The sequence below is a fragment of the Eumetopias jubatus genome, unplaced genomic scaffold (genome assembly GCF_037043125.1).
Source record: "Eumetopias jubatus isolate StellerSeaLion01/CBP00866 unplaced genomic scaffold, mEumJub1_p1.0 scaffold_10, whole genome shotgun sequence".
NCBI lineage: Eukaryota > Metazoa > Chordata > Mammalia > Carnivora > Otariidae > Eumetopias > Eumetopias jubatus.
The window spans coordinates 38,111,118-38,125,311 of record NW_028274816.1 but is presented as its reverse complement, the minus strand read 5'-3'; the positions used below and the strand labels follow the sequence as shown (position 1 = coordinate 38,125,311).

The 14,194-nt window shown below is 46.8% G+C and overlaps 1 protein-coding gene across 1 annotated transcript; it reads right to left on the bottom strand.

Moving 5' to 3' along the window:
• Positions 1 to 1,391: 1,391 nt before the first annotated feature.
• On the bottom strand, positions 1,392 to 13,932 carry MAP1LC3B (microtubule associated protein 1 light chain 3 beta). The gene is made up of 4 exons (XM_028092232.2): positions 13,783 to 13,932; positions 6,022 to 6,077; positions 2,655 to 2,761; positions 1,392 to 1,839 (listed from the first exon to the last, which is right to left on the bottom strand). The coding sequence occupies exons 1-4, from the start codon at positions 13,820 to 13,822 to the stop codon at positions 1,665 to 1,667; spliced, it is 378 nt and encodes a 125-aa protein (XP_027948033.1). The 5' UTR covers positions 13,823 to 13,932; the 3' UTR covers positions 1,392 to 1,664.
• Between the last annotated feature and the right edge of the window lie 262 nt (positions 13,933 to 14,194).

Below are 14,194 nucleotides of genomic sequence, written 5' to 3'. Positions count from 1 at the left end.
GGGAGAGTAGACCGTAGACAGCATTGTCAAGTATCAAATACCGATCCATTAAATTGAGCTTCATGAGTTTTTAGTTGTGCCTTTATTCACCTTAGTTCATTAGAAATGTACTTGGTTTAGAGATCCTAGTGACCACCCACTCATGTGGGATCAGAAGTCACCCCTCTCTGCATGGTACTTTTTTTAAAAAGCAGAATTTCTTCTAGGAATCTTACTGATCACACAGTAGTTACAAGAATGTCAGATATAATGATGTATACAATCTAAACAAGACAGGCCGATTAAGAATTTACATTATGTAAAAACACATATTAAAAGTTAGCCGTGTGGACAGATGCATGCAGCGGGAAGAGCAGCTGAAGGTCAGGGGTCAAGTGCCCATATGCGGTACTATTGCTTCCCCCCCTCCGTTAATAAGTAACTTCCACTAACAGGTACAACAGGTATACCACACACACCTAACTACACAAAGGTGAATCATGACCTGCTACAGTACAGTCTAAAGTGGTCTGTGATCTTTCTGTGCTATTCCCACAAAAACAGTAAAGAGTAAACCCCATGCAGGTAGTAGGAAGCGTTGGTTATTCTAGTTGAACTCGGAAAATGTTTAACTTCTGACATGAGTATCTGTGAAGAGCACTAGGTCTCCTTTTGCTACTGTTTTCTTCACAACTGACATGCACTCGGGAGTGGAGGAACTTTGATGGTTGGTTTACCTACAAAGACAACTGAAATATTCTTAAAAATGTAACTTTTTAATAAGAGTCACACATTTAACATAAAACATGGATCATCTACAGCTTTAGGCCAAAAGGTAGAGGGAGTGCATCTGAATTTTAATGCTTTAGTTTCCGTGTTCTGTAGTTTCTAGCACTGTAGTTAAGGAATGAAACGGATAGAACAGCTTGTTTCTTTACCAAAGCGGACAGCAGTTTGACTTCTTAGAGAATATACAAACCAGGAGAAACGTCACATGTTCTTTCTCTGGGCCCTCTGAGAAACTAGACCAAAATTTTAAATTATTCAAGGTTCTTACTGAGTAGTGGTGCTTTTCTGTTATCGTCGAGAGAAGCAAACAAGAACTCGCCAGCTCTCAGGCTCACAGGACGCGTACACGAGCGGGAACCTTGAGCAGCAGTTGAGAGTTTTCCTACCCCCATTTTCCCAGCTTTTTGCCAATGATTATAGCACATGGGAGGGGCGGGGGACCACTATGCTTGACAACTTAAAAGATCCTCTTACAGGTATTTCCCCAGTTGAATAGAAACCCTCTACAAAAAGTTGGCTGGTTCAGTGAACCTCGTAAAGAATGTCTCTCTGAATGCTTAAATTGCAGGTTCCTAATAGGGAAGGAGCATTAAAATAATGTGAAGGTCTATTTTATTGGCAACTTAGAATGCAAAGTATTTTATTTTTAAACTTCTAAATTTGAAAACAAAACAGCCTAGGTTAAATCATGTAGTTTTCCAAAGCTGAATGTGCTCACTTGGAGCTCAGTTTTTCTGCTTACAGTACAAAACAACTTCCTAAAACTCCTAGGCAGGAACACTACTGTTTTGATGATCTGTGATTGGATGAACTCATCAATTTCAGTTGGTAATATCCCTTTTTTTCTCCTTGGTAAGGGTTTAAAAAAATTCAAGGACAGATGCATTTTTCTAGTCTTACACAGACAGTTTCACTCCAAATGTCTCCTGAGAAGCGTACACCATATACAGGAATCCGTCTTCGTCCTTCTCACTTTCATACACTTCAGAAATCGGTGTGGACACACTCACCATGCTGTGTCCATTCACTAGCAGGAAGAAGGCTTGGTTAGCGTTGAGCTGTAAGCGTCTCCTATTGAAAGAGGACACATCAATATGCAGGGGACATGGAAAAATATCACCCACCCCCATTGATAGAAAAGTATAAAGCTTTTGTGAATGCTGCTTCTGGCAAAATAATGTGTGTGCCTACTGATGATGACTCTCCTAACTAAAAACTTTTCATAAAGCACAGGACATTTCCTAGGATTACATTCATGACTGGTATTAGTGGTAATTCTTAGTAGATTATTCTTACTGTATTATCTCCTACTGTATTCCCCGGGCCAGTTTTAAATTAGTATGCTCTCTGAACAGCCATTAGTGTCTAATGAGAGAAACGGCTCAAACTATAATTTACAAACTATTTATTACCATTTCACCAAGTCTACATTATCTTTTACTAATTTTGCCATACAAAACTCGTAAACTTTTCTGATTAAGAGACATCTGGGGGCGCCTGGGTGGCTCAGTTAAGCATCTGCCTTCGGCTCGGGTCATGATCCCAGGGTCCCAGGATCGAGCCCCGCATTGGGCTCTCTGCTCAGCAGGGAGCCTGCTTCTCCCTCTCTTTGCCTGCCACTCTGCCTACTTGTGTGCGCTCTCTCTCTCTGTCAAATAAATAAAATCGTTAAGAGAGAGACGACGTCTACACTAGATGTTATGATGAAAGAATCAGAGGAACAGGAAATCCAGCAGATAAGAAAGAAAACTCAGAAAGGATGGAAACATCTTTAGGTTTTATTAAGCTTGCAAAGATGTTAATCAGAACTAAAGATTTATCTGTAAGTCTGATACAGAATGAGCAGTTACCCAAAGAAATAGAAAAAAAAAAAGGTGATTAAATACCTAATGATCTTGATGAGCTCACTCATGTTGACATGATCAGGTACAAGGAATTTGGTTTTGTCCAGGACAGGAAGTTGCTTCTCACCCTTGTACCGTTCTATTATCACCTAGAAAAGCAGCCAGACGAGAGAGATTTTAAAATGACCGTTGACAACGAAGAGATGAAATACTTCCTATGTTGTAACTGGCACATACCAAAACGGGGTTTGAAATAGAAACAGCACATTTGTTAGTTTCCCCACAGATCTCCTGTGAATAGTGATCATTTATTAGCTTAGACTCTATCCCTTACAGAATATAGTACACAAGACAAATCGACTGCCTCCAGGGAGGTGAGCAGGATGGTGAAAGAATTTTGCTATATATTCTTTTTGTTATTTGGAACCATGAAAATATACCAACTAGTCAGAAAAGAGCAGATGCTAGGTACCAGCTTAGAGTGTAAGCTCTGAATCTATGTCAATTGCAATACCACGATTTCCTCTGAAATGTGTGAGATCTTAATTACAGTAATATACTCAAATGTCTGTTTCACACTAGACTGGTTTCTCTACTTGATGTGGAAAAAGTCCTAAGTAAATAGCTGATAAGTAGAGACAATGATCAGCTGGCTCTGGAGACAAATTTTGCGCAGAAAGACCTGAAGATGCTTTCATTTTGACAAAATACTCCTATTTCTTCAATGAGTTTTAAGAGTCAGGAATCTTGTACTATGCAGGGAACAAAAATAGTTCCACATCATGAACCGAAATAAATTCATTAGCTCCTTGCCATACTTCCTTTCCACAGAGGACAAACAATTTCTCCCCTAGTTCTAAGCCACCACAAAAGCTGGCCAGAGTGCTGACTGCCTGTGCCTCATCATCTTCTGAGTACCACAGACACTCTTCTCTAGGTAAAGCAACTCTCTACCCTGCCACAACAACGAGAAGCTGAGAGACAGAAATGGAGAGAGAGGAATGGAAATCTCTGCATAATGTTTCCCTAGAAAGGGGGAAGATACTTGTCTGTACATTGTTCCACTATATATGGGACTCACATGGGTTCTGTGTAGGGCCAAATCAAACTGCTATTCCCTTCCTTGTTAAGATCAAGAACTTTTATCCATGGGGTGTGTTCAGAACACGGTAGCCACAAGGGAGAATCAGTAGGTTAAGACTACTTTTGCCTGGGTTTGACTAACAGCAGAGATCAGAGGCAATGCAGAAATCTTTTATTTTTTCCCCAAAGATTTATTTATTTGACAGAGAGCCAGCGAGCGAGAGTAGGAACACAAGCAGCGGGAGTGGGAGAGGGAGAAGCAGGCTTCCTGCTGAGCAGGGAGCCCAATGTGGGACTCGATCCCAGGACCCTGGGATCATGACCTGAGCCGAAGGCAGACGCTTAACGACTGAGCCACCCAGGCGCTCGGCAATACAGAACTCTTAACTTTGGGGCACCTGGGTGGCTCAGATGGTTAAGCATGTACCTTTGGCTCAGTTCATGATCTCCAGGGCCTGGGATCGAGTCCCACGACGGGCTCCCAGCTCAGTGGGGAGCCTGCTTCTCCCTCTGCCTCTCCCCCTGCTTGTGCTCTCTCTGTCTCTCTCCCTTTCAAATGAATAAATAACATCTTAAAAAAAAAAAATCTTAAATTCCTGGTTCAGGAAGAGGCAGAAGCAGTCAGATGAGAAGAAAATCACCCAACCTTAGACCCTCTTCATTAAAGGAAGACGCAACAGCAGCCTGGGGACACAGGACAGTATGGCCTTGAACTCCCTCCTCCTTCCAGGTGTCCCTGACTCTCCAGTGCTCGTGATATTCATGAACGCAATCCCCTATGAATGACTGCTTGACTTTTCAGTTCTTATTTTTTTCTTTTTCCTGTACTTTTTTTAATTTGGGAGAGAAGACGCGTAAGTCATGAGTAAGGCATTTGGCTAGACCTGAAAAGTGCCTTCTAGAGCGTTGCATCTAGACAGCAGTGTTATGGACAGGAGCGAAGGAAGAAAAAGCCGTCCTTGGGGAGTGAGAACGGGGACCAGAGAGCCAGCAAGCTGCCCGTCCGTCCATGCGACCCCCAATAAGGAGTGCCTGTAAACTTGTTCAGGAGCCACAAGCACATACATGGAAGTACGAGTATGTGATTTCTGCAAAAACCCTGGAACTGCTAGCAGAAAAGAGGACTGCTAATGTACGCAGATATTCATGTTTTCAAACGGAGGCTGCAGAACAAATCCTGGCAGACTGCTGGGCTATTCGTTTCCAACAGCTAGCACCAAAAAGTGAAGAAAACCTTAAAATTAAGGAAATTCCCCGGGCCATATGTTGACCCCAAATATAAGGACAGACTGAAATTTCTAAGCAGTCCGAGGAAAACCGAGACTGTGTCTTTTACTGTAGAATCCTATAGTTGGGAAACTCCTGGGCAGACACATCTCATCTTTTCTGTGTACCTTACAGCCCCAACCCCCTGGACCTTTTCTCTTTCCGCTCAGTTTAGTCTGAGGGGACACATCAGAAAGCCAAACATGAAAGCTTCTACAGAATTTTTAACAGTGGAGTGTATGGTCTGTAGCATTCGAAGGAGATAACAACCTACATTGTACACAGAACTAGGCAAATCTTTCCAACTACTACATGGGATGGGATTCTCCTCCCATTTTACAGCTAAGAATGTGGCAGCCCCTTTCAGAATTTTAGTAACTAGCTCAACATCACTCAGTAACCTTGAACCTAAGGCCTGGACTCAGCCTCTATCTAAAACCAGAAGTTCCTCCTAACCACTTCTCCCTAGACCTGGTGCCTCAGCAGAAACCTTTTTAGGGTCTGCCAGCAAAGGATTCGGGGTAGAGGGTATTGCTGCCTGGGCACAGCAAAAAGCATCTGAGGCACTTACACGTGACAAGAAAGAACAATGTCTTTCCTCCATCTCCTGCAGAGCAGCCAAATACAACAGACTTCCCTGAGGCATCAAAAAAAGCCTGGAATGTACAGTCACATTTCAATCCTGAGAGCTGATTCTCCTACTGCGGTACTCCTTCCTTTAGCAGAGAGTGGACACTTCCTTCCACTGTAAAATTCCAACAGTTCCAGCCCCTCTAGCCCTTTCCCCCCAAGTAAATATATTTGACTTGTGAAGTGTGTAACATTAAGACAGCAAACTCAGACTCAGGAGGAAACAATGTGATGAGATGAAAGAACTGTATATTAAGATACCTCAATTCTAAGTCATGAAATTGACACTGGGGTTACTTGTCTGAGGAGCTCTGTAGAAACCTGTCACATAGGCAGGCACACATAGCAGCCTCGTACTAAAGTACTTAAGCAGCGCTCTCTTCTGCGTACATTGTTAACGACTGAAACAAAGGTGCCGGAGACTACCTACTGGGATTTTGGTAGGATGCTGCTCTCGGATAAGTCGGACATCTTCTACTCTTTGTTCTGCAACGAAAAGGAAGAGACATAGGCATTATTAAGGGCCAAAATGCAGCTTTTTTCCTGAATTTTTACTGGTGGTTTCCGTATCTAAAGTCACCTATCCCTAGCTGTGACAGAGCAGAGCAGTAAGGTCATCTACCCTAGAACTGAGAGGAGCCACACCCGGCACAAGTTGATATGTAACGTCAAACACAATTTCCAAGTACACCAACATGCAATTACACGGCTCTCGCAGGTACTGACACAAGACCAAGAGTACAGAATTCCTTGTTTCAAGGGTTTGGGACCCCAGGCTTACAGTCAAATGTAAACAGCAGATTAACTGCATGGCATTACCAATCTTTCCTCCAATGACTCCCACAACCGGTCAATTTTTGTGAATATTCCAAAGTTTAAGCTGGTACAGGAATCTAAGATAAGCCATAGGCTCTTCAATGCAATTTTCTCTTATTACTTCCTGCTTTTCAACCATACAGTGCTTAATGGAAAAGAAACTGCCCAAAAGAGATATGGGGCAGGGAGAATGCCCTATTTGACTTTTAAAAAGTTTTGCTCAGGGACGCCTGGGTGGCTCAGTCCTTTAAGCGGCTGCCTTCAGGTTGGGTCACGATCCCAGGACCCTGGGATTGAGTCCCGCAGCAGGCTCCTTGCTTAGCTCTCTCTCTCTCTGATTTAAAAAAAAAAAAAAAAAGTTTTAAACAAGTAATACATTATATGTTCAAAAAAAAAAAAGAAGATAACAGGAGGGGAAGAATGAAGGGGGTAAACTGAGGGGGAGATGAACCATGAGAAACAATGGACTCTGAAAAACAAACTGAGGGTTCTAGAGGGGAGGGGGGGATGGGTTAGCCTGGTGATGGGTATTAAAGAGGGCACGTTCTGCGTGGAGCACTGGATGTTATACGCAAACAATGAATCATGGAACACTACATCAAAAACTAATGATGTAATGTATGGTGATTAACATAATAATAAAAAATAAATTAAAAAAATATACACACTGTCAAAGTTAAAAAAAAAAAAAGGTTTTGCTCAGTGCCCATCTCCTCCCACTCCCCATCCAAAAAGTTTAAAGCACAAAGTCTACCGTTGAATACTTTTTTTGGAGAATATCTCTGTATTCCTCTCCCTTAATATAATCACTTATATGAATGATCAATGTCATGGACTTCCTGGGAAGTCCTGGTGGCTTCAGAAAAAAGATGCTATGATCTATGTAAATATATTCTACCATTGCCTATTTTTTTGGATCTAAAAAAAATCATCCAGTATCATTCCTCATAAAAATGACTAATTCCCATGTTCAAATATGAACATATAGGTTCTATTTCTATTTTCCCACCCAACATTTCTAAATCAGCTTCTAAGATAAAATTACTAACATATCTGCTATAGAAGAAGACTGCAAGCTCAGGGATTCCTAGCAACGCGCATTCCTATTCAGTACGAGAAAATAGAGATAAAATTTAGTTGTTGTTAATAATAAGCTTAGCCTAGTGATCTATGATATAGTGATTAATAACAAAAAATATGTACTTGGTCCTGGCAGAGCTTCCAAAACCACTGGAATTTCCGACATGATAAGAGTGGTACTGATAAGGGCCATCTCTTGTTATTCATAGCAAACCCCAATCAACCATATCTGAGTTTATGTTAATGCAGTAACTTTTGGAAAGCTCCTAAGGATGGGGGACTGGTTGCCAGGGAGAAAGAACAGTGATTTGGGGTTTGAAATGTTCAGACCCACCCCAATCACCAGGGAGGGAAAAGGGGCTTGGAGGACGACCTAATCACTGATGGCCAATGATTTAACCAGTCATGCCCATGTAATGAAAACTCCACCAAAAGGAGGGGGTTTAGGGCTTCCACGTGCTGGGAGAGTGGCACATACCAAACTCCACAGGGACTGAAGCTCCTGTGCTCAGGACTCTTCCCAACCTTACCCTATGCGCTTTTCATCAGGCTGTTCATTACAAATGAACAAATGCTTGAATATTCTTTGTAATAAGCCAGTAATCTAGCAAATAAACAGTTTTCCTGTGAGCCACTCCAGCAATTTTATTAAACATGAGGGGGTCATAGGAACCTTGGATCTACAGCCAGTTGGTCAAAAGCACAATTAACAAACTGCACTTGCAGTTAGTGTTTGGAATGGTGAGTGACGAGGGGCAATATTGTGGGGCTGAACTCAACCTGTTGGATCTGAGGCTATCACCAGGTAAACAGAATTAGAATTGAGTTAAACTGTAGGAGAGGCATCAGTTGGCTGAGCATTCAGCTCGATCTCAGGGTCGTGAGTTCAAGCCCCACTTCGGGTGTAGAGATTACTCAAAAAATAAATAAAATTAAAATTTTTTAAAAATTCGACGACAGTGAGCTAAATTGCTTGGTATGTGGAAACCCACACACCTAGGGTCCAGAGTGAAGCAGTTAATTAGTAGAATACGGAGAGTAAAGGAAACACAGGAGGACGACGATTTCCCCTGGCATCATCCTCCAAATCCCTCTCTATTTCTGCGGGTGTCACTGATTCCCCTTCAGCGTTTCTCTCGGCTTTGAGACCTGTCCCTATGTCTGTCCTACCCCAGGAAAAGGTGCTCTACCATCTAGACCTACCTCTCCACCCTCTTCACAACAAAAACCTCCATTTTGTCAGGGAAGATTATTTCAGAGGTTAGAGGAAATCACAATTAATTCACTCTAGCAAATGAATGATAATTCTCTAATATATCCTGGAATATGCTTCACATTTAAAAGCGTATCCTAACTGGGGGTGCCTGGGCGGCTAGTCGGTTAAGCATCTGGACTCTTGATTTCCAGTCTGGTCGCCATCTCAGGGTGGTGAAATCGAGCCCTGTGTCAGGCTCTGTGCTCAGCGCAGAGTCCGCTTAACATGCTCTCTCAAATTAAAAAAAAAAAAAGCTTATCCTAATAAATCTGAAAGTTAAGTGGAAACATTCAGACAGAAGGGGGAGTTTTTTTAATATAAGGAAAGAGGTTTGTTTTGGCAAGTGGAAAATGAAAAAAACAAAATAGGCTTAAATGTGAGGCTTCAAATCTGAAACTATAATTTCTATACTATGGTATCAAAAGTTTATCTTGATTTATCCCCAAAAGATGGCCCAAAAGAGACAAAAATCATTATTTTTATTAAAGGTGGAAAAACAGGTACGAAACAAGTTACTTCCTTAAGGTAAAAACAAGTAATACCAAAGTCTCAAAGGAAAGTCATGACTAGAGGCGCCTGGGTGGCTCAGTTGGTTAAGCGACTGCCTTCGGCTCAGGTCATGATCCTGGAGTCCCGGGATCGAGTCCCGCATCGGGCTCCCTGCTCGGCGGGGAGTCTGCTTCTCCCTCTAACCCTCCCCCCTCTCATGTGCTCTCTCTCTCTCTCATTCTCACTCTCTCAAAATAAATAAATAAATCTTTAAAAAAAAAAAAAAAAAAAGGAATGCCATGACTATCTTGGCCAGTTGCAGTGAAAACCCAGTGGTAAGCCTGGAGTTACTGAGCAAATATGCTATATGCCTGTGCCTCACTCCTTCGAGTATACAGCTATTTTTGGAGACTAACAGTATATTTAACAAAAACATTACTAACAACACAAATCAAAGGCACATATGAGCAATTGTTTTACTTAAGTATTTTTTTTTAAATGTTGTAATGACCTGTTTATTATTTGTCTTCTTCAAAGGAGTGCCCCTGGCAGCCAGGGACCTGCTTCTATCATCTTTGTATTTACCAAGGGCTCAGCCTTGCACACAGAAGATAGTTAATAAACAAATTAAAGTTGTAAAATGGAAATAAAACACTCTTCCAAGTGCATATCAAGATATACTTCCCAGATTCCTTTTCTCCTGTCTCTAAGAACCCTTATAAGACTTACAAACAAAAGAATAAAGGAAAGGAGTTAAGGTCTCTTAATTTTACCAACATATCATTTGCAAAGTTGCTTCGAGATTCCCGGGGGTATTTAAAGTATAACTCTATTTAACTGAGTGAAATGGAAGCATAATATTGCCCCCATCTGTCTATAAATCATAAAAATAATATCCAATTCATCAATGAGTAATAACACAGCTTCAGTTCATGGAATGCTACCGACGTTTTGGCATAAACCTTGCTCTACAGTCTACCTATTAGAGTAGGTGGAGCTATTTATCCTAGACCAACACACAAACTTCCCCCAAGACATGCTAACTTTTTTGATATTAATGGAGAAGCTTAAACCTGCTCACCACTAAATCACAGCAGAAGAGCGTCATTAAATAAACTGGGGCAATCCCAGAAGCTGAAGCAAAATTATTACATTTGAGCATACCAAATCCAGAATTATTTGCTCAAACACAACTCTGGAAGTTCATAAAATTTTTCCACAGACCTGCAAAGACACACTATGCCTTTTGACTTAGTGTTAGCTCATCTCACGTATTGAAAATGATGGCTACCTACCGGAGGCTGGGAAAATACACGGCAGGGAGAAGATAAAGTGCAAGTCTAGACTCTACCACTAGGTGGACCATGATCTTCACCTCTCTGGGCCCCACCCAGTTTCTTCAGCTACAAAAAGGGGCTGTTTTGGGTGAGCCCCACGGTCCACTTCAACCCTCTCAATCTTATTAGAAGATATAAGCAGAGCTATATTCAATTCTGAATTAAGCTAAACTCATTCACTTGGAAAGAGAGAACTGCTCAAGCTAAGTGGGGCTGCTCTTAGGTTCTACAGAAGAGGTTCTTTCCAAAGAATTGATTTCCCTCATTTACTGGGCTACCAATCAGTGTAAATTGTCAGCAGTGGAGCAAGGAAAGGCAGTAGCCATTAAATGATATTTGATCTTTTTCTGCAAAATGACTATTAAAGAGATCTTTTTAAAGGGGGTAAGGGGGGCACCTGGGTGGCTCAGTTGGTTAAGCATCTGCCTTCAGCTCAGATCATGATCCCAGGGTCCTGGGACGGAGCCCTGCATTAGGCTCCCTGCTCAGCGGGGAGCCTGCTTCTCCCTCTCCCTCCACTGCTCCCCCTGCTTGTGCTCTCTCACTGTCAAACAAATAAATAAAATCTTTAAAAAAAAAGGGGAGGGGGGGGGCCCTGGATGGCTCAGTCGTTAAGCATCCGCCTTCGGCTCAGGTCATGGTCCCAGGGTCCTGGGATCGAGCCCGCATCGGGCTCCCTGCTCTGCGGGAGGCCTGCTTCTCCCTCTCCCACTTACCCTGCCGTGTTCTCTCTCTGGCTGTCTCTCTCTGGCAAATAAATAAATAAAATCTTTTAAAAAAAAAGGTGGGGAGGGGAGTAAAGGTGAGCTATGGGGCAAGCCCACAAACAGTATTTGTAGATGTACTAACGGGGGGAAAAAAATGGGGGCATTCCTGGTTTACCCCCCTGGTTCACCCTCAGGGCCACAGGCTCCAGGCGAATTAGAATACGTTAATCTCATCACTTTTCCTACTCTTACCACCTACTCCTCAGAGATTTTTCTAGAATAACCTAAAAATACTCTAAGCAAAAGGAAAATAACTATAGCTTCAGTCATGAGAAAATAAGCATCTTTCCCACACAAATGTCCCCAGTTAACTTCTATTGTGTGTGTTTTTTTTAAAGTAAGCTCTACGTTCAAAGTTGGGCTTGAACTCACAATCCCAAGATCGAGCTTGAACTCATACGCTCCATCCACTAAGCCAGCCAGGCGCCCCTCAGTTAACTTTAAATGCAAGAGTCAGGGAGGACAGAAGCCAGATACAAGGGGAAATCTGCTTCAGATGCTGCTCTCAGGGCTGCATGAAAGCTTAAACATGGAGAGTTCAAAGAGGTCATTAAAGAGAAAATTTCCAACAAAACGCACAACCAAGTTTTGCTAAATAACAAACTGCCCCAAGAGACCGAAAAGGTATGCTTGGCAGCTTCTCAGGACCAAGCAATCGAGTAATTACTAGTAACGAGATCTACAACACCACGTCCAAGCTGTATGAACGCTCAACTCTTTGTAGACTTCAGGCCAGGAAACAAAAGGAGTGCACCGTGTTGCTGCCAGAGACCCTAAAGCGGACGACCTCAGGGAACTCCCCTGAGCTGCTACAAACACCCCCCCACACTGCCCGGGGGGCCACGTTGTCCGTGCAGGTTCTCTTGCTTCAAGGAACACCAGTCACTTCCTTATCTTCATTTTTCTGGTGGCGTAAATATTGTGATAATGTTACTTTCAGTTTCACCAAATGCTAGGAAACCCAAGTCGGGTTTCTGGCCTGAACTGGGAAAGAAGTGATTTACTGCTGGTGGAAAGGTATGAATGCAAATGGCAAAGCCAAAAAGAGAAGCCACTGACCCTAGCTCTCCTGCCGCAACAGGGTCCAGACGCGCCGCCACACCCGGGCTACACTGGAGGGCGCAGGGATGTGCACCGAGCCGCACCTCCGGGCTCCTCCACACTCCTCTCGAGCAAGGGACGGACGTTTGTAAGCGACCACGTGTGACCAAGGCGACTCACCTGGAGATGAGTCACTTGCACGCAAGTGTCATCACTTCAAAGACCTGTCACAGCCTGGCCGGCCGGCCTCCCCCACCCGCACGCCTCTTACGCGGGTCTGCGCCTCCGGAGGGGCGGCGACCCCCAGGACTGCAGGGCCGACGCGAGAACCCAGCACACAAGCCACGGCTACGGGGACCAAGAGGTGATTCAGCAGCTGCGCCGCGGCGCGCCCTGGACGGACAGGCGCCCTCGACGGCGACCCGGCCGCGGTGGCGGTGGCGGGCCTTCCTGGTCGGACCGCGCACAGGCCCTGGCCCCGACCCCCTCGGCGGATTACCGCCCTCGCCCGCGACACAGCCGGGGGGTTGAGGGGGGCTCCCAGGGTCCCACCCCGCTCAGGCCCCGGCCCCCGGCCCCACGTCGGCCCCCGGCCCCGACCCGGAGCGCACGGACGGCCGCCCTCGCCCGAGACCCGGCCCGGGGGTGGGGGGGGCTCCCTGGGTCCGACCGCTCAGGCCCCGGCCCCGACCCGAAGCGCACGGACGGCCGCCCTCGCCCGAGACCCGGCCCGGGGGTGGGGGGGGCTCCCTGGGTCCGACCGCTCAGGCCCCGGCCCCACGTCGGCCCCCGGCCCCGACCCGGAGCGCACGGACGGCCGCCCTCGCCCGAGACCCGGCCCGGGGTCGGGGGGGGCTCCCAGGGTCCGACCGCTCAGGCCCCGGCCCCCGGCCCCACGTCGGCCCCCGGCCCCGACCCGGAGCGCACGGACGGCCGCCCTCGCCCGAGACCCGGCCCGGGGTCGGGGGGGGCTCCCAGGGTCCGACCGCTCAGGCCCCGGCCCCACGTCGGCCCCCGGCCCCGACCCGGAGCGCACGGACGGCCGCCCTCGCCCGAGACCCGGCCCGGGGGTGGGGGGACTCCCTGGGTCCGACCGCTCAGGCCCCGGCCCCGATCCCTTCAGCCCTCGGTCAACCCCGACCCTCCCCACCCCCCGGCTGCACAACGCCGCGGCCCCCGGCCGCTCAGCCCTGCCCCCGGTCCGCCGTCGCCATCCCCGGCCACCTTAGGTCCCCGCCTCCGCCCCTCGTGGGTCCCACCCCGTTCAGCCCTACACGAAACCCCGTTCCCCCCTCAGCCCGCCGTCGGCCCTCGCCCCGGCCGTCGCCGACCCTATAGCCGCCCTGGGTCGCCGCTGCAGCCCCTCCTCCGGCGCGCGCACCCCCCCCCCACGCCGCGGCACCCACCGAAGGTGCGGCGCTGCTTGAAGGTCTTCTCAGACGGCATGGCGCGGGCGGCGAAGCGGAGGCGGTGAGACGGAGGATCCCGGCTGCTGCAGGCGGTGGCGGCGGCAGCAGAAGCTCCTCGACTGTGGCGACAGCGATTTCCCTTGTGTCTCTTCAGTCCGCAGCTGCGTCAGGTGACCGGCGCGGCGTCCCGGGGGGCGGGGCCAAGACCGTCTGCCGCCGCCGCCGCCATGGCGGGCGTGGCGGAAGCGGGGCCGCGCGCGTGCGCAGAGGAGACTCCGCGGTGCGCAGGCGCGCGGGTCGGGCCTGACCGGGCGCGGCGGCGGGAGGGTCGGTGCGCCTCCGGTGCCGAACTCCCGCGTGGCCCAGCTCCTCTTGCTGACCCCGCGTCGCTTGTGTGCCGCCTCCGTGT

Bases quoted from the DNA above. Each gene is read 5' to 3' on its own strand.
- MAP1LC3B (XM_028092232.2), bottom strand. From the start codon at position 13,822: ATGCCGTCTGAGAAGACCTTCAAGCAGCGCCGCACCTTCG. The intron at 2,762-6,021 runs GTAGGTAGTCTC...CTGCTTTTCTAG, and splicing joins AGCATCCTACCAAAATCCCA to GTGATAATAGAACGGTACAA. The intron at 1,840-2,654 runs GTATTTAATCAC...CTCTTTCAATAG, and splicing joins GAGCTCATCAAGATCATTAG to GAGACGCTTACAGCTCAACG.